General features: G+C 41.9%; 1 protein-coding gene across 3 annotated transcripts in view; it reads left to right on the forward strand.

Moving 5' to 3' along the window:
* Positions 1–1,031: 1,031 nt before the first annotated feature.
* Positions 1,032–27,050, forward strand: part of znf346 (zinc finger protein 346) — a 66,482-nt gene continuing 40,463 nt past the window's right edge. For all 3 annotated transcript variants that reach the window (XM_083640084.1, XM_083640082.1, XM_083640083.1), the window contains exons 1-2: positions 1,032–1,097; positions 17,494–17,597. In XM_083640084.1, the coding sequence (XP_083496210.1) occupies positions 1,040–1,097; positions 17,494–17,597 (162 nt within the window). In that variant the 5' untranslated portion in view covers positions 1,032–1,039. The remainder of the gene's footprint in view (positions 1,098–17,493; positions 17,598–27,050) is intronic.

Raw genomic sequence — 27,050 nt, forward strand, 5'->3', positions numbered from 1 at the left:
TGAGGCTGCCAACAAACGGAATCGTGTTCAGAAGAATTTTATTTAGTTCATATGAAAAAAGCATGTAACCTCAAAATGGGGATCGATCATCTCAAAAACTAAAGCAGATAGCAACCTTGGGCCCGTCACCTATAATGGGAAACTAGACATTACGGAGTACCTTATGAAAACTAGACATTATGGGGGGTGTAATAAGAAAAGACTGTTGGTGGGGAAATTGAATGTGGTGATGGGAAAAATGTTGTGTTGGGTGTGTTTTGGTACAGGGGGATGTGTGTGGGTTGTGGGTGTCGCGCGGGCACGACATTAAAGTTGGATGGGGGAAATGTAGCGATACAGGTAATCCAGGTAATTACGTGTGATGTGGTGTTTCCGTGTGCAGCTATAGGAACTGATGTGTGGGAGTGTTACCGGGGGGGGGAAGACTATGCTTGGGGAAGACTTCCTGTGAGAGCATGCGTGAAGGCAGTCTCCATGAACAGCCTAGAGAGGAAGCCGCTAGGTAGCTATGTGCGTAGCAACCGCCGAGAGTTGTAAGATAACTGTGAATAAAGAACCCTGTACCAACTACAAGTCTCCGGTTCCTGAGCGAATTAGCGATATACAATATTAACGCCAAACGTAACACAAGCTTTTAACACACAATCGATTTTTAAACATATTTATTTCAAAACATTGTAAAATTCATAATTAAAAGAGTCGTTTTATACTTTGAGTGACAGCCGGAAAAAATTCCCCTGGGTTTAACAGCTGCCGGGGTCCCCATGCAAGTGGATGGGAATTTTCCTTTCTGGGGTGCATGGCGTCACGTGACTTGCCGTACAGAGCTTCGCGAATGGAGAGTTCCATGAACAGGAATGATACAAGTTTTCCCGCCGAACTTAGCAGACCGGGAGTTCCGGGATATGGTCCGGGAATACCTTCAGAGTGGGAGTTCTTCATTTTTCCACCCTCTCTGACCAAGGAGGAAGTGAATCTGCAAACACCATGACCAGTGTGCGCATGCGCGCTTGAACGCCGCTGGTTGTGAAGAGAAATAATGGCCGACGCGATGCAAACTGAGGATTTTCCCTACTTACCTTCGGGGCTGGCTGAGGGTATGCATACTATTCTGAGCAATATGTCGTTTCTTTATCACAAAAACTGCAGCAAATCCGATCCGAGTCCAGCCTGAACTGTCGGTGTTGTGATTACGTTAGCTTTCTTCAAGCTAAAAGCTAACGTTAGCCAGCGATCGTGAGGGTTGCTATGCTAACGTTAGCCAGCGCTGCAGAGGGTTGCTATGCTAACGTTAGCGTTAGCTGCAGCCGCTCCTGCTCCAAGGTCGATTGAGAGCTTGTTTGCATCAGTGTTGCTGCTACGTTGGCCCGCTGGAGATGGAGGCATGGTGGAGGGGGCATTTGTCTGCTTTTAATTCAGCCACTATCCATATTTGTGAGTTTTAAGGCCCGTTCACACTTAGAACTCTAACTATCAAGACAACTAAATATAAAAATATTTAAATCGTTATAAGCAGGGTCCAAAATTAGCACCAGCCACCAGCCAAATGCTTGTACAATTATGCAAGTGGCTGATAGATTTGCTTCACTTACCAGCCAAACAACAACAACAATGGTAACCTTTTGAGTGGCTGGTAAAATGTGAACATTCACTAGCCATTTGGCTAATTTTGGACCCTGGTTATAAGTGTGAATGGGCCTTTATGCAGGTTATAATCTTAAACAGATCTAGTTTGTCTAATGAAATGATTGTAATCGTTTTCTAACAGTTTGTTTTACTGGCAAATTGTCTAAAATCATAGAGAAGGCTATTTATGGCAGAAGAGGTTCCAGCTTTCCTCTTGTAATTGTCCATCACTGCTGAAGGCAGTGTAGGAATTTAGCCAGGGGCAAGGGCAAAAATGCCCGCAAGAAATCTCAGAATGCCCCTAAAAACCATCATCATGGGGCAAAAATTGCCCCAAGATTTCTATCATTTTTTTTTCATTCAATTTCCATCTTTTAACACCTTGATTGCCAGCGACGAGTGTACTCGTCAAACACAATCCAGCTGTTAACTGCCAGCGACGAGTGTACTCGTCAAAAAAATCGTTTTTTTTTTTTTGACGGTGGGGCGTTGATCAATCCCTTTTACGTCTCCTATACAATTATTGGAGGTATTGAATGTGTATAATCTATTTTACCGACCCACTAAGTGTTGACAGTGCTCCCCCAGACGAGCGAAATCAAAGAAAAAGGGAGCAAGCCATTCAAGGAAATGGCGAGGCGATTTTACAGTATTACATTCTCATGAAAATGGTTGGGGGAAAACGCTCTCGTTTTCGCGCTGATTGCTGGCGATGCGGGATTGCAAATTTACATAATACATTACAGGTGGAACACACTTTGAAACACGCAGCATAAATATGACCAGAATCGCAAAAGCTTCTCTCAACCAAAACTCCCAAGAAGCGAGCGAGTCCATGCCGACTTCCTCAAACAGCAGCCTGCAGACAGGCACAGGACAGCAGCAAAAGCACTGAGACTGTGACGGCCGCTGCAGCCAAGAAGAGGGAGGAGTTGAAGCAACTCTGCCTCTCGCTCTCTCCCTCTCTCTCTCTCTCTCTCGCTCTCTCTCTCCCTCCCTCCCTCTCTCTCTCTCTCTCTCTCTCTCCCTCTCCCCCTCTCACTAGGATTAAACCTAGTGCGTCTCCCTCCCGAGAGGGAGGGAGAGAGAGAGAGAGGGAGGGAGAGCGAGAGGGAGGGAGAGAGAGAGAGAGAGAGAGAGAGAGGGAGGGAGAGCGAGGGGAAGGGAGAGAGAGAGAGAGCGAGAGGGGGAGGGAGAGAGAGAGAGAGAGAGAGAGCCAAAAATGAATGGTTAAAGTGACAGTTCTATCGAATTTCACAAAAAGCCGTTTATCTCTGAATATTTTTTCTGATGCTAAAACCATGCTGTATTCAACTGCTAATGCTTACATAACTACTAACTCTACAAACTAACTCTTTTAGACAGAGAAAGTACACATTCTATTAGTACTTTTGAGATATTGTATGTTCACAAACTCCAAGCAGAAAATAATCCTCGGCGCTTGTAAAATGAGCCACAATCCTCAAAAAACGGCTTGGCAGAAGCTACCTACAGCAAGAAAAAAACGGCTGGCAGTCAATGTGTTAACACCTGCAAGCTGGTTGCCAGAAGAAGACACTCACACAAACAGTGCGCTGTTGTCCACACTACGCTTTAGCAACTTTATGCAGAAATTACTTTTTTAACTGCCCCAACATTTTCTAAATGCCCATATTTTTTAGACCGTGGGGGCAAATTTTGCCCTCAAAATATTTTTTAAATTTCCTACACTGCCCGAAGGACAATCTACTAGGGATGGCGGGAGTACTCAGGTACTCGAGTACTCGTTCATAATGTCAGTGCTCGAGTAACGTTTCCACTGTTCGGGTACTCGCCCCACTCCCCTTTAAAAATGGTCTAGATCTACGCACGCATCGTCATGTGGATCTGGCAGCATGAACTGCACGAGCGTCAAGTCAGCCAGAATGTACAAGTACGTCATCCGCTTTGGTGCTTTCAAAAGAAAACACTTATTGTAACGTAGCCTTAATATTTATTTTAATAATGCGTTAACAGCCACAGTTTCACACACATCACAGCACATCACAACAAGTATTTTGATACAAGGTTTGCTGCTTCGTTTGTTGAAATACCCTTTTCTCTTCCAACGTGCATCAATAAGCTATTTACTTTTGTTTAAGTAACATTATTTTGAAAGTTTTAACCGGAAGTTTCCCAGCTCATCCTGAAAATGGAGGCTGGAGATATGCTTCCGAAGGAGACAAATGCACTCTTCTTCATAGCGCAGACCCGATAAAACTCATTCAAAACTTTGCACTAGTTTACTGACTGCACTGTCGTTTCCCATAACGTTAGTCACAAGAAATGTGGAGAAATAATCACTTTTTGGGAGACAATCGCTTCATGGTGATCACTATTTAGCTGCAGCTGTAATGTTAGGGGCCATTTACACGAGGACAGTTTCTGGAAGAAACGACACAATAGCGTTTCCTTCACACCTTTTCCTTCACACCTTCTCCCTGTTTACATGAGCGCTGTTGAATTTTTAAAACGCCGTAATGTACATGCCAGGTCGCTAGGTGGCAGTGTGATGGTCAACGGGGGCATTGCTCGTCGCTCCACAACTTGGAGAGTGCCGGGTCAGCCTATAAATACTTCCGCGACTTCCTTTTAAAACACTTCTCTCACAGCAGCGGTAAACTTTGATTATTGTTATTTGATTACAGTATTATCTGGTTCTGCCACGTAAGCACAAGCAACATCAACGAGAGCGCAACCGTAAGATCCATGTCTGCTTCTCTTCGTGTTGTTTTCCTGACTGATGATGTTGTGTAACTCGCGCACGGCTATGACGTAATCGCTTGTGTCGCGTGTGCAGGCACGTCAGAGTTCCTGAAATGAGCCGTGTCAAATTGATTACATGGAGCGCTCAGCGGGGAGCGTCACCAAGAATTCCACTCTGGATGGTGGTTTCAAAATGTGTAGTTTCCTAAGCGCAAATTCGCCGTCGCCGTCTAAAAGGGAGGCACTAACGATAAAATAATTCCCCGTCACCATAGGAAACCGTCCTCGTGTAAAGTGCCCCTTAATCACACTGGTCAGTTTTCACTTTTTGGCAGAACACCGGACCTTGTAATCCGTAGAGCAGCCATCCTCAAAGTCTGGACTCCGGTCCGCATCCGGACCCAGACGCCGTCCTATAACCTACAAATCATTGAGAATTGTAACATTTCCCTGAGCTTTTCTATTTTAACCGGCACATGCTTTTCTAGCCTTTACGGTACTGGTTTATCTGCCAGGAAGCTCACAGACTAATGCATGCGCTGTAAATCATCACACGTGATGCTACTGACAGGGTATCCGGGGGGTCTTGAAAAGTCTTGAAAGTTGGGAATTCAATTTAGGGAAAATCAAGACCCATGACAAGTAGGGGTGTACCGATCGATCGGCACGCAATCTGTATCGGCCGATTTTGACCTCAAATATGTGATCTGCTGATTACAGATATTACTTTATTGTCGCCGATTGCATAGCCGATCATGCTGCACGTGAGAAACATGAGGCAGCCCATTTTCATGTCTTCAATGTCTATCGTTTAACTTTCATATTGTGCTCTAACGTTTATATCATTGTGTTGCAAAGCACACGCTTTGCTTTCGTCAGTGTACTCACCTCCACACACCACACCAGACTGTCAACACACCCCTTGCGTCTTTGAATCACACACATCAGCTGGTGATTAGAGCAGACTCAGCAGAGAGAAGTTACCTCCAGTCCTCCCGCCTACCGAGGCATTTGCATGCTGTAAAGTCCGTGTTTGATCCATATGTGCGTGTATCCTCGTAACGTTAATAGCTCCAGTTAGCTTTAGCCGCTTTAGCTTAATCGATCAAATCGTTTCCTTGGGTCGAAGTTATTTTTCTTGTGTAACAGGGCAATCCCGGAAAATTGAGTATTTTTGTTGAGTGAACTGAACTGCATTGAACTGGTAACATGGAAATCCCGAAGTGGAGTGATTTTTGTTCTTTTATAAACTAGGGATGGGCATCGAATTTCGAATTTTCGAATAATCGTTGTTATTATCAAGGTCGACTTTTATTATTGAAATTCGAAATTCGAAAAAAAAAAAAAAAAAAAAATTTTTTTTTTTTTTTTGTTTTTTTGAGTGAAATGTTGCATTGTCTCCCCTGATTCTAAGTACCGGTATAGTCAAATCGCTATAAGCATTTTAAGCAAGGTTTATGGAAAAATGAATGGCGGATGAAATCCCATGAAGAGGGAGAGGGGGTGACTTTGGCACCCCTTTGGCACTCAGACCTGAGCCTACTAAATATTTAATGAACCACAACCACTCATGATTGTCAAAACTGTTTTTTATTTTCGAAAATGTCAATGTAAAAAAAATTAAAAATGTAAAAAAAAAAAAAAAAATTTTTTTTTTTTTTTTTTTTACATTTTTTTATTTATTTTCGAAATTCGAATTAAATTCGAATTTGGCCAGCGAATTTCGAATAGTGTTTTTGCTAGAAATGCCCATCCCTATTATAAACTGAACTGAGGGAACTGGACTGAACTACTAGCCATTTAGTTCAACACAGTCTTGTGCTCCAATTATCTCACACACAAAAAATCATGTTGGCGGCGGGTTTCCTTTAGCCTACACAGTATAAAATATTGATGTAGAAAAAAAAGAAAATGTGCTGCACTTTCAATTTGATGCATGAAATGTAGGCCTATATGTAAAATGGAAACTGTTCTATAATAGACTGCTATAGCTGCTTACAAAATAAATAAATACATATATATATATATATATATATATATATATATATATATATCGGTAATCGGTAATCGGTGATCGGTCGATGATCGGTTGGGCAGATATTTCTCATAGGTGATCGGCAATCGGTGATCGGTGGCAAAAAACGTGATCGGTGCACCCCTAATGAAAAGTATTGAAAAGTCTTAGGTGGATTTCAAATTCAATTTTTGGCCCCGGTGCGGTAATGCACCAGGGGCCTTACGTTCCCGCATGTCGCCAAGACAAATTATGCACCGTTTTAGGCGACTAAATGGCGGCCGGCCACTAGAGGGCGCCGCTGCCCCACTAAGATTTGCCGTCATACCTTCCTCACGGTATCAGCTGTTTCCCCAAAACAACGTGCCCAGGTCGCTTTGCAGAATGCAGCTTACGCGGCCCCTCCCCCTTGCTGCATGCCAGACGCACAGTAGAGAGGAGCTGTGAGGAGCTGTCCCTGTGTGTTTACAATCATGTGTGTGATAAAGCAGGAGAACGCAAGGACCCCCCTGAACTTTCCCCCATCTAAAAACGTCGGCTGTATGGGAATATTTCGGCGTTTGTAAAAATACAGATGGCCATAGCCTCAACGCAAGACTCATCCGAATGACTGATGAGTCTCGCGTTGAGCCTAGGATGGCCAGGGCTTAGATCTGCGTGAGCACGACCCGTCGTAATTTGTCAAATTCAAGGTACATTAAAACGTTGTCTTGCTTCAACATACATCGCATCGCATAAACCATTTCCACCCGCAGGTTTGAGGAGTAGCTAACATAAACGTCAGATAAATACTCTCTATGGCTAATTAGCTAGCTAACGCGGTCCATCGATATACAGTCTGGTAGACAGATAAAGCAGTGTGTTCCTTCTGTTTTACACAATGTTAGCCAGCCTGCCTGGTCTCTTCTCTGTATATCCTTACAACAGCTAAGAGAGGAGCTTGTGAAGATTGAACGAACATCCCCACAGTCAAAGCACTTCCCTGAGATATCTATATAAAAACGTTTATTGCTTTAATACCAAAAATAAAACCTCCAGTGTCTGTAAGCTAACGCTAACGCGTTAGCGATTAGCTATTGGCTGGTTGTTGTGTACACTTGTGTAGGCCCCATGTTATGGTTAGAACCGGGAGTTAACATTATAAAACACATTTCCTGGCATATGCAGGTAGTTGGAAAACCTGGTAAGTTCTGAAAATATGTGTCTATTATTGTGTTATTCCAGCTATCGTTATCGGTTGTTAGGTTAGAGTAATATGAAGCCCACAAAAACCAGCAAAACAGACAAGCGGTTAATGCTAGTCTGCTTCCATTAAAACCATTGTGTATTAAAATAAACGATAACGTAGCTGGAGTAACTAATAAAACACATTATTTTCTGAACTTACTTAAGTCCCCAAACAACTTCGCGCAGCTTTCTCAAAACAATGTATTTTTTATTGCGGTCCATCGATATACAGTCTCGTAGACAGATCAAGCAGTGTCTTCCTTTTGTTTTACCAAGCAGTGTCTTCTCTATGTAAAACAGATCTATAAGGTGAAGAGCCTGTAGCCTGTAGATGACGGCTTGAGACTGGCTGCCACAGCTGTCAATCATCCCTTTTTATATGTCAAATAAGTACTTAAAAACAAACTGATCAGAAAAATTACCACTTGCACAGGCATTAGCATGACAATAACTATCTAAAATGATACAACCCACCTTTGGAAAAAATGCGTGACGATACCATGCACCGGGGCTATGCCAGGTTTCGACCTGGCCTTGTTTCTATGTGAATAGATGTGTTTTCATGACGTTCATTTACGCTGAGTTAAAAATAATTTGCGTGCTTTTAAAAGAAATAATGAAACGTTACATGCATGTGACAGTGTGTCCGTGTGGGTGTGTCGTGGACGTCCCCCCCCCTACTCTCCTTCACTCATTCAGTGCTTGCTTCAACACAACAAACATGGCTGCTGTGAGCACATGCGGTCTTGTCCGGTCTAGAGAGCGAAATATGGAGTTATTTTGCTTACGTTACGTTGCTGACAGTGATGGACACTACATAGCCCGTCTGTAAACAATGTTTAAAAGTGCGGAGGCGAACTGGCGAAGGGAGCTGACCAAACGCTGACAAACATCGCGACTTCAAAGTAGGGCTGCACGATATATCGTTTACACATCGTCATCGCAATGTGCGCATGCGCGATAGTCACATCGCAGGACGTGCGATGTCAAAAGCAAATTAACTCGTCATGTTGCTTGATAAACTCTCACTTTAGGGGTAGCCTACTGAGTGAAATGAGGTTCTCTCAAAGGAGAGAGACGCCCCGCTACTGTACTCACTCATTTAGTGCTTAGCTTCAACACAACAAACATGCACAGAGAGCTCAATTGAATTGTTTTTGCTTATGTTGGGTTACTGACAGTAGCCTGTCTGTAAACGATGTGATTGCGGAGGCGGACAGCATACGGCAGGCTGGCTGCTGTAACTCAACATGTCCGTGGAGTGGAGATATTTACTCTTGAAACACCAAAAAGCAAGACCGCAACTTATAATGACACGAAGGCTAAAGTGATTACTGAGAAGTTGTCCGTGTATCACTGCGGCTGTCTCTCCCCTTCAGTCTCTGATGATGCATCAGATGAGAGCAGTAACGTTACGGTAGAGTTAATCATACATAGCGACTCATTTACAGAAAACATGACAGTGAAAATAAAAAGACAATAGACATAGCTGGGCAATTAAATGTATATTTATTACTTTTCACGAATGAATTGTTTGTCACCGGTCGGCTGCATGTGAATCCTCGTCTCTCTGTACTGCCCTGCGTGCGCTCAAAAACCGGAACTCCCCAAATGCGGAGCGTACCACTTGGTAGTTTCTGGAGGGGGGTCAGACCAACTGTGTGAAGTGGCAGCGGTGTTTCATTGTTGATTTATTGAAATGTTAGAAGAACGAAAGAAGTTGAAAGCAGTGATTATAATCAATTAAATCTAATGTTTTTCTGCAAATAGCATCATTGGGAGGTAGATTCTGGAACTCCATATTAGGGGTGGGCAATATATCAAATTTATATCCATATTGTGATTTGAGACTATATGGCCTTAGATGTTGGATGGTAATATGGTGATACAGCATACATGTTGTCTTTCCCTGGTTTTAAAGGCTGCATTACACTAAGTGAAGTATAGGCTAGTGACATTTTAAAGTAGAATGTCATAACTCACTCACTTTTTCATGTATGTAAGTCATGGAAATCCATTGCTCAAAATGTGTATGCACCCTGATAGATGACGCTCTGAGGCCTACCAGTAGGTCACAGCCCAGTGGTTGAGAAACATTAAAATACCTAATTTCCCCTCCCAAATCAGATGGACTCCTCTACAAAATCATCCCAATCATTCTAGAAATATTATTTTCTTTCAAATAGAGCTATTCTGGTAATCTGGTGAAAATCTGTATTTTTTCATATCGCAATATATATCGCATGGGTGGGGAATATCGCAATGTCAGTTTTTTCCAATATCGTGCAGCCCTACTTCAAAGAGCAACAGGTAGCAAATGTGATCGATAACATAATTACACTCCCTCAAATAAGTAAAACGATTTTTATTTTGTGACAGCAAACATCTTTCACCGTCAGTTTGACGAGGACATGTGCTCAGTACGAGCGACCCTCTGCCAAGTAACGTTATTGAGTCATGACGCTGTTTATTTAATAGGGTGATCTGGTTGTAAAAATAAAACAGGTCCGTTCATGATATACTATAATCTTTTTCTGCAAATTGCATCATTGGGAGGTTCATTCTGGCACTCAATATTACGGGTGGGCAATATATCGATTTTATATCAATATTGTGATGTGAGACTGTATATGGCAAGGGTGTCCAAACCTTTTTGAATGGGGGCCAGATTTGATCATGTGAAAATACCTGGGGGTAGCTCTCAGAGTGCACCAGATTGATCCTCAGGGAAACACTGTTGTGTGCATGTGTGTGTGTGTGTGTGTGTGAGTGAGTGAGCGAGCATGTTATTGTTATAAATATACTTTATATATATTTTTAAGTTTAAATAAACCTTGCCTTTGGGTTAGTCACTTAATTTATTCTCTTGAGCTTGATTCCTTCCCTGTTTTCATGACGTTCATTTACGCTGAGTTAAAAATAATTTGCGTGCTTTTAAAATAAATAATGTAACGTTACATGCATGTGACAGTGTGTCCATGCCTCCATGGTCCCATGGACCCCCTCCCCCCCTTTTTTTCCTTTTCATTTAACGTTTAACGTTAGTGTATGAGAACGCCTGCAGCACAGCCAGACACAGACAGGCATCATCATGGCAAGCGCAAGTGAGCTTCCTCATCCCTCCTCCCCGCTGTAAAGTCTCTCTGAAGGCATTGGCTAGTGGCTACTAAAGACAGCATCACAACAAACTTATTTCAACGCCTCTGAAAAAGCACAGGAATGCGAGCAGCGTGTTGTGGGCTGCACAAGATAACAAGAGCCACAACACACACACACACGCACACGAACACGTTATCACCGGGCGGTGAAACGTTGCCTTTAGGACACATAACAAAACAACACGTCGGGCCACCGAGTAGCTTAACGTTAAATAGTAGGGATGGGCATCGAATTTCGAATTTTCGAATAATCGTTGTTATTATCAAGGTCGACTTTTATTATTGAAATTCGAAATTCGAATTTTTTTTTTTTTTTTTTTTTTTTTTTTTTTTTTTTTTTTTGAGTGAAATGTTGCATTGTCTCCCCTGATTCTAAGTACCGGTATAGTCAAATCGCTATAAGCATTTTAAGCAAGGTTTATGGAAAAATGAATGGCGGATGAAATCCCATGAAGAGGGAGAGGGGGTGACTTTGGCACCCCTTTGGCACTCAGACCTGAGCCTACTAAATATTTAATGAACCACAACCACTCATGATTGTCAAAACTGTTTTTTATTTTCGAAAATGTCAATGTAAAAAATTTTAAAAATGTAAAAAAAAAAAAAAAAATTTTTTTTTTTTTTTTTTTACATTTTTTTATTTATTTTTGAAATTCGAATTAAATTCGAATTTGGCCAGCGAATTTCGAATAGTGTTTTTGCTAGAAATGCCCATCCCTATTAAATAGCTGCAACGTTATGTTTCCAGACTCACCCTGTCTGTACCCGTCTCAAGTGACTGCAGGTTAGCAAGCAACAGCCAGGAACTTAGGCATAGCAGCGCCACGCTAAAACAGGAAGTTGGGTTGTTCTGCCTTCAGAGTAAAAGCATAAATTGTGTCACTTATGAGAAAAAAATATTTTTTGAGCTGTGCAGGGCAACAAATGGTTAGAGAAGTATAATAGTATTAAAAAATCGAATCGAAATCGAAAATCTAATTTTGCGAGAAAAAATCTGAGATTTAATTGAATTTTGTTTTTTTGCTGATCCGAAAAATCCATGATCCGTGGCTCAAAATCCATCACGCGATCCGAACCGTGGGTTTTCTGATCCGTGCCAGTCCTATTAATTCATACAAAGAGCACGCTCTGCCTCTTTAACAGCTGCACTCTCATTTAGGATTGGATTTACGAACGCACCGGATGATAACGTTTGTCAAGTCGAAGTTCAGTGATGATGTCATCAGTGATGTCATAGAGTAGGAACTTGTGTCACACGCTGTGGGCGAGCTGCAGGGCGGGCGAGCCTACCGTTTAATAGGGCTGGGCGATATGACAATATATTTAGTCTGGATGGACGATAGAAAATGTATTTAGTCTCATATGATGCTCTATCGTTTATATCGTTGTGTTGCAAATCACACTCTTTACGACAATATTGTCCGTCATTTGGATGACCCTGTGCTTTCTTCATTCTGTTTTCTTTTTTACTCACGTCCACAGTCCACACATGCACCAGACTGTGTCAACAACAAGCCCCTTGCATCCCTTTATAAGTGGCACAAATCAGCCGGGTGAGTAGGCTAAAGAGCAGGGAGATGTAGAGCCATATGAAATCCGTTTTATTTTTTTCCAAATTCCATTTTATTTTTTCCCAAATTCTGTTTTTTCCATTTTAATTGTTCTGAATTCTGTGTTTTGCTTTTTACGCTCATTTTACCATCAGAAATAGTGTCTAATATGTGGGGATGAATAAATGTCCACAATTTAATAAGATATAACAATCAATTTACATAACAGTGCACTATTTTTAACAAGCGATTCAAGTCAGAAATACAGTAGATGACTGTACAAAACATTCTATATAATTTTTATGTTTGTAAAGTGCTTTTAAGCTTCTCATTGTGTGCTTCAAATAAAGAAAAAACAACTGTAAACAAAACATTCACTTCAAACATAAGAAGATGCTTCAAATACTATTTTATTTTGAAAGTTATAACAGGAAGTGGTGGTGTTTATCTTTGCTAAATTGAACAAGTCAACGTGAGTCTAGAGAAAGAAGAAATTGTGTAAAAACGGCAAGTGTCAACTAGGGGTGTCACAATATATCGTCCCACGAAATTTCGCGATAGTAAAACGTCACGATATGTATCGTTGAGATGAAATCTCATATCGCGATTTTTTTTTTTTTTTTTTTTTGTCCCCCCCCCAAAAAATAGACTAAGAAACGTCTTTGTTTGTTGAAGTTCAATGTGTGGAAAGTAGTTCAGTTGAACAAGTCTCTGAAGAGACACATGAGAAGTTATACAGGAGAGAAACCATTCAATTGAGTTTCTGGCAAAACTGTTTACTTGACAGGAAAAACTGAAGATGCATAAAAAATAGACTAAGAAAAGTCTTGTTGTTTGAGTTTGAAGAAAAACTGAAGATGCATAATGAGAATTTATACTGCTGAGAAACCTTTTAGTTCAAAGTAAATCTAAGTGACGGTGTAACTCATTCTATTTCAAGATAAGCCTTATCTCCAATCTCATGTTTTTTCTAGTTGTTATTGTAATAACAATTTCCCACAACAGCATGTTTTGTATTTGTGCATTTCAAATAAAATACTACTTTTCCAGTCATATATTGTCATTATTCAAGTTTAAAAAAATATTGTTAAAATCGTATCGTATCGTTATCGTGAACCCAGTATCGTGATACGTATCGTATCGTGAACTGAGTGTATCGTGACACCCCTAGTGTCAACTGAATAAGAATACACAGCCACAATTGAAACTTTTCCAGCTTGTCCATCATGTGCAAAAGTGGATATTTTTCGTCTTTCATTCCCTGTTGCCATCACTACAGTCGGAAGGCTTGACTACGAAGGCAAGTAACATCAAGGTCTAACGATGCAGAATCATTCACAGCTGAAATCTAACGCTAACGTTATAGGCTACTTCACCGCTATTGCTGGAATGCTTGGAATGTGCTTGTTAATGGGCTTGTTAACTATAGTTACATAACTGCAGAGTGACAGAGTCCACTGTATAGCTGCGTGTGAGGGAGAGAGTGTGTGAGACGTCACCTTATTAACATTATATATTGAATATGGCAAATTCTGCAGTATTCCACGTTTTACAGTAGATTCCATTTTTATTGGTCAATTCCGTGATTCCGTCCGCGATTCTGTTAACGCGGATTTCATATGACTCTAGGAGATGTTACCTCCACTCCGTCCGCCTAGCCTACACAGGCATTTGCGCTGTGTTAAGTCCGCGTTTGATCCATATTTGCGTGTGTCCTCCTAACGTTACACCTGGCAAAACATCTCCTCCCATCCTCTCATCATCCCAAGGAAATTCCTTGAGGGCCGACAACAAAACGTCTATCGTTAGCTTTAGCTTTTAGCTTTCCCTGGGTGAGTTGTGTTGGTTAACGTTGTTCTTCTTCTACCGTTTTATTCTTCTTCTACTGAACATGTAGGTATTTTGACGTAGGGCTGTGCGATTTTGCCTAAAACTAAAATTGATGATTTTTTCTCTCAAAACTCGATTTTCGATTTCGATTTCGATTTATTATACTATTATACTTCTCTAAACATTTGTTGCCCTGCAGAGCTCTTTTTCCCCCTTTTTTCCATAATTGACAATTTACGCTTTTACTCTGAAGGCAGGTTTTAGCTTGCCGCTGCTATGCTTAACTTCCTGGCTGTTGCTTGCTAACTTGACACTGGTGGATTTGCGTGTTCCTCCGAGTCCGTGAGATAATTATATTAGTGTCTAAGCGACCACCCGTGCTCGGAGTTATATCTGTACTACAATAACACAAAGTCACAACAGGAATGCGTGGAACTGCGATAGCAGTTAGGGGGAAATTCAGACACACTGGGACAGGTGAGTCAGCTGAGGCTGACAGCTGCCATGAATACAGCCAATCTATCAGTACTCGGTGGCCTCACGTGTTGTTTTGTTATTATGTGAACTGTAAAGGCAACGTTTCATCGTCCGGTGATAACGTCTGTGTTCGTGTGCGCGCGTGAGTGTGTTGTGGCAATCGTTATCTTGTAGGCTACAGCCCGCAGTGCAACAAGCTGCGCTCAGTGCTCACTCTGTGCTTTTTGGTGGAGGTGTTGAAATAAGTCCATTGCGCTGCTGTCTTTAGTAGCCAGTATCACAGCCTCTAGAGAGACTTTACAGCGGGGAGAATGGACAAGTAGCAGCATGCGTACATGAGAGAGAGCCGCCCCGCGTAACGTAATTACCCTAGTTAAAGTGAAAATTAAATTTAAATTTTTAATTTTTAATAAAAAAAAAAAAAACGATTTTACGATTTTCATTTTTTTAACATCGTCCTAACTAATTAATTCGATTACGATTCAAAATCGATTAATCGCACAGCCCTATTTTGACGTTGACTAAAGAAATATCGCTGCCTAGTGGCCGCTTTTAGATATGATTCCAAATTAGTGCTTAAATCAAACACATCAATAGCAAATGCTAGTGTCCTCTTTGAAAATCGAACTGGTGGTGTGGTTCAGTTTGTGTTTCATTCTACTGCCCTGCAACTAATTATTATTATTTGTGTTGTAAAGAATAGCCATGCTTATCTGTATTCTGAATGCATGTATCCTTTGTGAGGTTTGACAACATTTTAACTGGTTTAACTGCTACATAAATAAATGGCCATGTGGTCATTTTATATAAACTATAAATTGAATTTACAGAAAATATGCTATATCGTGATATATATTGGTATCGGGATATGAAATGACCTTTATCGGGATATGAGATTTTGGTCATATCGCCCAGCCCTACCGTTTAATCATTATATCCTTCATACCTTTGACAGTATGGCAGTGAAGTTGGCATTCAATTTTATTCTTGGTGGTAAAAAGGTCTTAAAAAGTCTTAAATTTCACTTGGAGAACCCTGTGGGTACCCTGTTTATTGCTGTCATTACTACAGCCATGTATACATGCAGGCCACCACCCTAACCAAACAGGAACGATAGAGGTAACGCTAACGGCGGCTAGCTTCCTATAAGCGCTGCTCTCACATAGGCTGTCACTAGTTGAAGGCTGCATTGCTATGTCAACAACATGGCCGCAGCGACCGTGATGACGCTGATCGAATACTATCTATATTCAAGAACGAATAGCTCTGGTATTGGAATAATATCGGTATCAGCAGATATCCAAATTCAGGTATCTGAATCGGATTGGAACTGAAAAAATGTGGATCGGTGCCTCGGCGAGTCGACCCTAGTCTCTAATACTGTACATACCTGCCAACATCAGGCTGTGAAAAAAGGGAGATTTTCTGGGGTATCGGCAAATGATACAGCAGCTGAGGTAAATAAAGGCCTGGGCCAATATTCGAGGATATACAAATATTAATAGCAATAGAGTTTGACCTAATAGAAGGAGTACGACTGCTGTCTCATAATTAAAAATAACCCACCATGCACACTACTATGAGTTTTATTTTCTTCCCCTACAGGAATTTTAAAGTCTTTGAGTGAATTAGGGGCTGCCACAAACGATTATTTTGATAGTCGACTAGTCACTGATTATTTTAACGATTAGTCGACTAATCGGATCATATCGCACAATTACTCAATCGCTCTGATTTAGCTATCATCAGCTTCTAAATTTAGCTTCAAGTTGTTTTAAGCATGTGCCAAATAAAAATAAAGACAATTAATGATGATAATTCACTCAAAATTAATATTTTCATGAACTTTAAAGTTTTGAGCATGTCAGCATATTTATTTCTGGCATCAATGTACTTGCATTGTAATAAATGTAATATAGTGCAAATTGCAAAACTGCAAAATAGTACACATTGAAATTGAAAACATATAGGCTAGTGCAATGAAATATGTAGCTACTATCCATTGAATGAATAATGCAAAATAAAATTAGGGCACTACTACGTGGAATGGAAATGGAACCAAAAACTATTCACTGTGTATGCAACCAAAATATCAACAAAAATAAATTGTTTCAGTCTTCTCAGGCATCAAACACATTTTTGAATCTGAATCTGAATCTGAACGTTACAGGAGGCTTTTAACGTTAATATCGTTAGCTAATAGCTAACGTTAGCAGCTAAAACTTAACGTTGCGGTTGCCAGTGAGCTAACAAGCTAATTAGCCTTCATCTGCATTCGCCACAACGTGCTTCCTTTTGAGATGCTCGCGCATTATACTCGTGCTTCCATGATAAGCGAGTTCAGCTTATTTAGCAGATTTTGCACTTCACATTATTGCGGGTGAAATGCTCCCACACTTTGGATGTACATGTATGAGGATGGCTAGACATTTTTTCTGTTGAGAAAGCACTGGGAGCTGCTTGTTTTTCCGGTCACGGTGATGTCACGTTTTCCCCGGATGATGGGTACTGCGCATGTGCATCAAAGACAGGACGGAGACGCCTGGATGCCAAGCCAGCCAGTGAGGCCATCGCAGGCAGCAGCTTCGCGGAAACAAAACAAAAGTTTTTTTCTTTTTTTCAGCTAAAAAAAAAACATGCGATTACGTCGACTACCAAATTCGTCGGCGACGATTTAAATCGCCGACGTAGTCGCGACTAGTCGACTAATCGTGGCAGCCTTAGAGTGAATGAGAAAAAGCTTTAAAGCTACTAAAGGAATTATTATTCAGTACTGAGTCATTTTTTTACTATTACAATTGATCGTGTTTTACATTCCCATATTGTTCCATTTGCCTAGAAGACGTGAGCTGATTGAAAGTCTCTTGTGTTTCTTTTCCCCCTGCAGTAAATAAGATGATTTTGGAGTATGGCGACCTGTTTTCTGACACCCAGTGCAACATCTGCAGTGCCGTCCTCATTTCAGAGTCTCAGAAGTTGACACATTATCAGGTTAGTGAGCTCACAATATGCTGTTACACCATTATTAGGGGTCCACGCACGAAGTGTAACTTTGTAACTGTTCTGATCATTTTTGTTTTTATTCTTCTCCGCTAAAACTGTATGTACAGCAGAAACTGTAATGCTTAGAGTAGCCAGACAGGGCACATAGATTGGAAATGTGACTCACTACTCAGAAACAAAAAATTACACATATCGGCCAGATGGTGGCGTTATATCAGACCATTTCGCGTTATGGTCCATATCTTCTGAATCTTTTGTCCTATACTCAAATTCACTTCTCAGGGATTCCTTGGATCAATACGCATCTATCCATATAGGCCCTGCCCATTTGCGTGTGCCTAGATTTTCCGCCATTTTGAATTTAATCAAAAAGCTACTTTTCCACGCCTGGTCGTCATAGCGACCGCATGTCTGCCCTCCGCCCATAGCCGAAGTAGGCTACAACGTATAACGTTAAAATTAAATCCATACACGGAACTTTTAAACTGGAATACTGGTGCCTCTAAATGAACTCGGCCAGGAGAATGGATATCAGTTTGTTGTTACTCAAACTCACATGCATGTGCTGTGCGGGGGACGGGAGTCATGCTACGGGGAGAAGGGAATCCACTACTCCGGCGGCAACTCACCAGGCAAGACCGCGGCTTCGCTAAACCCCCGCCTCCGGAGCCGACGTAGCACACAACTACAAAGGGCTTCCCGAGGAGCGGACTTTTTCTCTCTCAAAACGATTGAAAACCACCGTCATGTTAAAGCTGAGCAAGGAGATCGATTTTATTTCACCAGAGCAGCAACACAAAAGACTGATGGAAATAACAGAAGAGAAGGTAAGCCCCACTAAACTGGTATCCAGCATTGACAGTAGATACAGTAAACACAATTCTGCCTGACCAATCAGTCGTCTGCAGTGTTTTCATGTCACCGTATGGTACCGGGTCCACAGCGCTGGAACCTCAACAAAGCAGGGACCAAAACTAGCACGACTCAACCCCGACTCAACCCGGGCTGTCCAGGTTTTTGATTGGTGGAATGAGAGAAAAAAGCGAGACGAGCTGGGCGGGGCCGCGCTGATACCAGCGGTGGAAATGGGCCATTACTGACTAGAGATGCTGCGATCCGATCATGTGATCGGATATCGGCGCGATATCAGCCAAAAAACATGGATCGGATCGGATCGGATTCCAGCGAAAATGACCGATCCAAGGCTCCGATATAAGCACTCCATTCCATGACTCCGCTCCAGGATTTCTATCCAGCATGCAGCAGCAGCAGCAGCAGCAGCAGCAGCAGCAGCACACAGAGGCCGCGTTGAGCCTAGGATGGCCAGGGCCAAAACGTCAGACACACCCGTCCTTAACCTATGTGCGATTCGAAATCACGCGTCCGCACCATAGACTAGCAAAACATGGCCGCCCCCAGTGTGGCTGACAGTTTCAAATGGATAACAAAACAACCACTATTGCAATTTGCAATACATGCCCCGCAAGGTTTGTGAGATTAGGGGAAAGTCTGAGCTGGCGTTACGCTAAACCAAACGTGGGGATGAGGCAGCGGATTTGTTTTGGCGTTAACGTTAGCTGTTGTGATGATGGCTAACGGGGCTAACGTTAGCTAGCTGGTTAGGCTATCTAGTTGCAGGGCAGCGCTCCACACGCTTGTTGTGACCAAAAGCCCCGCATTTAAAGCATTTCATACTCCCAGAGCTGGCGTAAACCATAGAGAACCTCATGCATTAGCCTACTCAAAATGAAACGTCCAGGGTTTGTGTCTCCAAAATCAACTAACGTTACATGCAAGCTAACGTAGCTAGCTGCGGAGCACTCATGATCTATAAGGAAAACGAATGCGCACATAGCCTACATAATTGTCAACATCACATACATGTATTTTCTTTAATCTAGACTACAGGCATCATTTTTCAGTCAAAAGTGAAACGACACAGATATGATGGCGTATAGTGAGGCTTTCCATGCCTCACTATAGAACTGGCCCCATGCAAAATTCAGACCGCTTATATGTTGCCGTCATGCCAATAAGAGTCTAAATGTAATTTTTTATGTTTTATCTGCAGACTAAGCAGCTAGGCTTTCGGTTCTATAAAAGCCATTATTTTTTGTATTGACTATTGAGTGATACACTTTACTAAAAAAAATATTATATCACAATAGTGATGTCAGATTTGCTTAGGTCAGAGCTATGGAATATTAAATCATCCATCTTTGCTCACAACATTTGCCCTTTCTTTCTTCTTCTTTTTTACCCCAGGTGTGCATAAAATACAGGTTAAGAACTTATGGAAAAGTCATGGAAATCCATTGGTCAAAATGTGTATGAACCCTGAAGGGTTAAATTGAGCATTTATGAGAGATTTCAAAAATATTGAGATATATATCGTGTATCGCGATATAGCCGAAAAACATCGCGATATTCTTTAGAGGCCATATCGCCCAGCCCTAATTTGATTGTTATGTTTTACAGTGTTTCCCACAGGATTTTGAGAATTTGTGGTGGGGGACCGCAGACCCCTAGGGGGGTGCGGGGGCATGCCCCCCCGCGAGATTTTTTTAAAACATTTTAAAGTAAAATGCATGAATTTGGTGTACTTTGAGAAAGCTTAAGAGCAAAATTAAAAGGCTAGATCTATGAAGAACATGTCATCATTACTGTACTGTGGGTTTACAATGACAAACTAAATTTCTCCCTATAGGTCAGGGATACTCAACTTGCTTTGCACTTTCGTGAAATGATAGAAGGCGAGGGGCCAGTTAATAAACAAACAATATACATTTTTCTGTAGCGGATTGTAGGTTTTTGGGGTGTCAGCCGGAGTTTAGGCTGACAGTGTTGTGCACACCGGATAGTTAGGTTAAGTTAGTTGGGTTAAGTACATACATAAGTGCCTGGGTAGCGAGCAGATGGCGGTATTTGACAATTTAGCAGCTAAATCATAGATTATTGAAAGATATTCCATATTCCAGACTGAAATGCTATAACAGAAGTATTGGCCAGAATGACATGAACGTTTATTGGACACTTATTCAGCGGATATCTTGCATGTTGCGTTCATGTGCACTGTAAAAAAAAAAAAAAAAAAAAAATTTTTTTGGTCAACATCTTATTGTGGCGGTCCAAATATTATTGTGGCGGCCCGCCACAAATTCCTTTATGTATGGAAAACACTGTTTTAGTTTTACATCAAATGAATTAGATGAACTAAATCGTTTACATACTATATTACCAAAGCACACACATACATACCTAACCCTAAAAATGTTTGTTGCCTGCTAGCTATCAGACAGCATAGAGAGACTTAAATATGTGCTGTATCGGTATCGGATCGAAATCGGTATCGAATCGGGTATCGAAATTTAATCGGAATCGGATCGGTTTTGAGCTAAAATATCGAAATCGGATCGGAATTGAAAAATCTCGATCGCAGCATCTCTATTACTGACCATGCTTGGACCCCGTCATCGCCCCTTTGTGGCTATATTTTATTTATTTATTTAATGTATGTGTGTGTGTGTGTGACCGCGTGCCTGCCCACCCGCCCGCCCTGTTCACTTTTCCAACTATTTTACAGTTAGGAAATCATTTAGGTGGCTACAAAAAAGTCTACGGTACTTTTGATTTTGATCTTTTTTTTTATCAATGTCGACCAAATTATGGAAAATTCTGCAATATTCCATGTTTTACAGTTTACTCCATTGTTATTACCAAATTCCATGATTCCGTCCATTTTGTTCCATTTTGCGGAAATCATATGGCCCTATATGTGATTATACACATCAAATTGTGCAGCACTAATGAGGCCACATCAGGAGGAGCTGAGGCTAGCAGAATCGGTGATTTCTTTTGTATCACTTCTTATAACCCATTTTTGTTATAGACTTGCTTTTATGTGATACCATCTTTATCTCATGTTTATATTAATATTTATTTTTGGTTTCCACTTACGGTTGTCCTCGTAATGCAAGTCAATCTTGAGCTTAAATTGTTGCAAAAAAAACAACGCAGCTAAAAGTAATAACTGCGACAGTCTCAGTGCACAGCGCACAACTTGGTCTACACATCTTTCTCTCACACCTGGCACCTGCGTTAGCTCTCCTGCACTCGTTCTTGGCTCCGCTTTGGCTTTATTGGTGGGTAAGCATTTTGATTACCGTAAATTCCGGACTATAAGCCGCGGCTTTTTTCCCGTTTTTTGGCCCCTGCGGCTTATATAACGGTGCGTCTTATCTATGGATTTTTTCAGAAAAAAAAAAAAAAAAAAAAAAAAAATCTCTCTTTTTTAGCACTCTTTCTAACTATAAATCCACTTCTGTTTTAATTTCCTCTCTTGCCCTCTTTTCACCACACCGCGGACACTGTGTGCACTGTAAAAATAAACAACGGTGGTGTTGTGTTATGTTGTTTTGTTGAAATGTTACGGTAATACGGTAAATGGGAGCTTCCTCAAACAGCCATCTCTTTCCCGACAATCCCCTCTGTGCGTGACCACTTACATATGGTAATTACGGTAAGCAAACGGCCACAAGCCCATCAACTCCCTCCCCCGACTACCAGGAGAAAATCACAAACTTCGGCGAATTCACACAAAGGAAGATCAAGGAATATTCCATCGAACCGGAGCAGATCATAAATATGGATGAAGTGCCTTTGACGTTCGACCTGCCACTCACTCGGACTGTTAACAAGAAGCGCCCTGGAGGATTCTTTCACCAAAAAAAAGCTTTGCTCGTTCTCGACAGCATGAGAACGAGCAGTAGATGATCATGAGGTGGTTTTTCAGACGTGTCGATATAGCAGTTTATCGCAAAAGTGTAATGGAAACACATTTTTCGCATTTGCACGTCATGTGACCCATATTATCCCTTGGAAAAGGAGCGGAAAATAAGTTTGGTAAGTAAGGTTCGATAGCCGTGTCAAAACCTCCGCAGCAAGTGGAAAACTTTGAAGCAACGCTACCTAGCAGAAAGACGAGTGTTGTGCAAAAGCGTAGCCGGGCAAATTAGATAATGTTTAATGGCAGAAATCGGTCCATGGTGACAGCAGGCTGCCTGTGTGCGCGCATTTGGCACAGCGGCGAGATGAGAGGATGAAAAGCACACACTGGTGCGGTGGTGCTGTCTGAAGTGAATACAGTGACTGTGAGTAGGCTAATACATTGCACACGTTTCAGGTGCAATTATAGAACCAAATCAGCCTTTTCCCCCCTCCATCTCTAAATCGGACCAGTTGTAGGCTATTAGGCTACCTTTTTTCCTCTGCCTGTCGCGCTGACTGCATTCACGCAGCCAGCAACATTTTGCGACTCATTTTCTTTTGAATTGATAATCAGGCTCGTTTATATGCATTGTAACTTCATGTTGGGATTTCCATTGACCATTGGTTGGATTTGAGCATGCAGGGGACGGGATATGGGGCAGATCCCCGTGCGTAATCACTGTGGCAGCTGCTGCAACGGGGAATCACTCAAACGCAACTTCAATGGAAACGCCTACAAGTCGCAATTGTACATTGTCGAAGTTGTAGAAATATCGCAATTCTTTTGCGAAAAACTGTAATGGAAACACAGCTATAGATGAAGAGGAGTTCGTTGGTTTTGAGTGACAATGAAGGAGAGAGGAGAGTGGTTGACGAAGCCACCCTGAACCTGTTCGTTTCCGACACTGAAGATGAGGACTTTGGTGGTTTCAGTACGCAGGAAGAAGAGGAAGACGAGCATTAGTGACTTGACTTCTCTGGTTACAGGTTTGCTGCACATATAGCCTATTGTTGTGTGATTTTGTCTGGGGATTAGTGACCTGACTTTTGTTTTGTTTTGTTGAAATGTTAATAAATGGGAGCTTCCCCAAACAGCCATCGCTTTCCCGACATTCCTCTCTGTGCACGAACCCTTTCATATGGTAATTAAACATCAAAACACCCGCGGCTTATAGACCGGTGCGGCTTATAGAAGAAAAAAATAGTCAATTTTGGTCCCGCGGCTTATACACCGGTGCGTCTTATAGTCCGGAATTTACGGTAATCACCTCATCATACGAGCTCGGCAACAAGCGCGAGCGATTGATTCATTGATTGATTCGCGCGATGTAGGCTGTCAGTTTAGCAGAGGTTAAAAGACGCTTCTTACCTCCGCTACATTGACGACTGCATTCCATTTAGGGCTGGGCGATATGATGATATATTTCGTCTGGACGATAGAAAATGTATTTCGTATGATATGATGCTCTATCGTTTATATCGTTGTGTTGCAAATTACACTCTTTACGGCAATATTGTCCGTCATTTGGATGACGCTGTGCTTTCTTTTTTACTCATGTCCACAGTCCACACACGCACCAGACTGTGTCAACAAGCCCGTTGCTTCCCTTTATAAGTGGCACAAATCAGCCGTGAGTAGGCTAAAGAGCAGGGAGATGTTACCTCCATTCCGTCCGCCTAGTCTACCCAGGCTGTGTTAAGTCCGCGTTTGATCCATATTTGCATGTGTCCTAACGTTAAACCTGGCAAAACATCTCCTCTCATCATCCCAAGGAAATCCCTTGAGGGCTGACAACAAAACGTCTATCGTTAGCTTTAGCTTTTAGCTTTCCCTGTGTGAGTTGTGTTGGTTACGGTTGGTTAACGTTGTTCTTCTTCTTCTACCGTTTTATTCTTCTTCGACTGAACATGTAGGTATTTTGACCTTGACTAAAGAAATACTGCCGCCTAGTGTCAGCTTTTAGATATGATTCCAAATTAGTGCTTAAATCAAACACATCAAATGCTAGTGTCCTCTTTGAAAATCGAACTGGTGGCGTGGTTCAGTTTGTGTTTCATTCTACTGCCCTGCAACTAATTATTATTATTTGTGTTGTAAAGAATAGCCATGCTTATCTGTATTCTGAATGCATGTATCCTTCGTGAGGTTTGACAACATTTTAACTGGTTCAACTGCTACATAAATAAATGGCCATGTGGTCATTTTATATAAACTATAAATAGAATTTACAGAAAATATGCTATATCGTGATTAGGGCTGTGGCGATTCACTTATCTCCCGATTCGATACTATCACGATTCTTGGGTGCCGATTCGATTTATATTGCGATTCTTAAGTATTGCGATTCTACGATTATTGCGATTCGATATTACGATTTATTGCGATTTTTGTTTATTTTTTTCTTTTATTTGTTTGTTTGCTTTATTTGTTTGCTTTTTTACACTAGATTAGAACATGGGAAAAGTTGAATCATACACTAGAGACTGTATATTATATATCATGAGTAGGGCTGGGCGATATAGTTAAAAACAGGGGCGGACTGGGATCATAATTCAGGCCGGGCATTAGATACCAAGCAGGCCAGGCCGATATGGGCCAACGCGCGTGAAATTTGGGCCGTTTGAAGCCAGATTTGGGCCGTTTGAAGTCCAATTTTACAATGAGATGCACCCACTTTAACCCTGAAGTGTAATTATTACTTCAGACTAACTAATAAAGTAATAAAACCACTAGTAAACCAGTAGGCGGCGCCTGGCCTGCTGTTCAGTGAGTGGCCTGACTGCAAGCACAAAAAAAAAAAAAAAAAAATTCCGCGATTATCGATTCTGGAATAAAAGATCGATCCAAAAAATCGTGACATTAAAAATCGCGATACTTAGGTGAATCGATTTTTTCCCCCACCCCTAATCGTGATATATATCGGTATCGGGATATGAAATGACTTATATCGGGATATGAGATTTTGGTCATATCGCCCAGCCCTAATTCCATTCCACTCCAGAGTCATGTTTGGTAGCCTATACGGCAGAGCCAGAATGAAACAGTCTCACAAAGCACTCGTGCCAGCTGCGCACCAAAACACACATAACTATTATCTACTCATATATACTGTATCATACAAGTGTCGGCAACAAGTGCGATTGATTGATTAATTTATTGATTCGCCCGACGTTAGGCTGTCAATTTACCTCTGCTAAATTGACGACTGCATTTCATTCCAGAGTCACGTTTGGTAGCCTATACGGGAGAGCTAGAATGAAACAGCCTCAGGAAGCACTCATCTTATACTACCGCACTGAACGCACTAACGTTAGTTCAGTGACTGAACTAACCTTAGTTTCAGACTGCTTCCTTGTATATTGTGCGCTGGCATCAGCGCTCCCCAGCGCACTCCCAGCGTTTAGCAGTCGGAAAAATATGCTAGGTGGACACAGGCGGCTACACACAGTTTTAATATTACATGACGACTATTTTGCGACCCGCCACGTGGCGGACAGATGCCAAATCTAACTCGCCAAAGCTAAAATATGCCCGCCATTGGCGGGTGGCGGGCTCTAATTTCGGGCCCTGCTCTCTTACAGGTTGCGGGCAATTAGGGTAGACAAGATTACATACGTAATAAGTCAGTACGACCCCCTCGGATTTCTGGTCCCTTACATCACGAGCCAAAGTTCTCATACAACACCTATGGGAAAAGAAACAGGACTGGGATGACCCAGCCCTACCCGAAACACTGGTACACACTGGTGTGGTAGGCATCGCGGTAGGGAGATATCCTGCAGCTGTGGTAGCTCATCCTCCCACTCCTGGAAGGATCAGGGCTAGCTACACTAGCCCTGATCTCTGGACTCCCCCATCAGCAGACGGGAGGTCCACGTGTTCTGCGATACATCTGAGCAGTAGGGTGCATCAAATTGCAATGCAAAAATGAAATCTCAACATATCAAAACTGTCTAGGGTTGCATTTTGTTATGAGACACATAAAAATGACTTTTGCAAAGTTTTAGGAAAATTTATTGAGATTTAGGAGTGGAACACAGCATGTGAAAAATACGGAAATCTGCCTTTTTGGGTCAAGGCACATTTTAGAAATGATAGAACAACATTTTGAATAGAACAAGATGTATTTATTTTTTAACAGAACATTTGAATTTGAATAGAACATTTATTTATTTGAGAACATTGAAGCAACCGAGAACATTGAAGCAACCATTGAGCAACCTAGAGTTCTAGTCCTGGTCCAGCTTGCGCTTGCAGCTGCGCAGTTTTGGCTGTTTAGAGCGGTCATGCTCCACTGCCTGCAGTACATTCTGCAGATGACCCGTCTGCACCCAGATACACACAACACAGCTGCATGAACCCACGGTAGTCACCTCGCTTGTAGTCAAGCACTCCTGCAGCACACTCAATGAATTCACCACGCAACTTGACCAGGAACGGTGGTTCAGCGGCATCTGGAATGTAGCGGAACAATGGGTCGCTGTCCTTGTGTGGCACCAGGTTCCAGTTATCCCGCAGACGTGTAAACAATGTAACCTCTGGCGAGCGTGACGTCTCCACCTTGAGGTCAGTGAAAATGTGGCTGAGGAGCACCTCACCGATGTGGTGCCGACACCCAGACCAGAGCAGTGGTCGACCCATTGAGAGCTGAATGGCGATGCAGGCTGCCATGA

The sequence above is a fragment of the Poromitra crassiceps genome (genome assembly GCF_964638095.1).
Source record: "Poromitra crassiceps genome assembly, chromosome: 1".
Lineage (NCBI taxonomy): Eukaryota > Metazoa > Chordata > Actinopteri > Beryciformes > Melamphaidae > Poromitra > Poromitra crassiceps.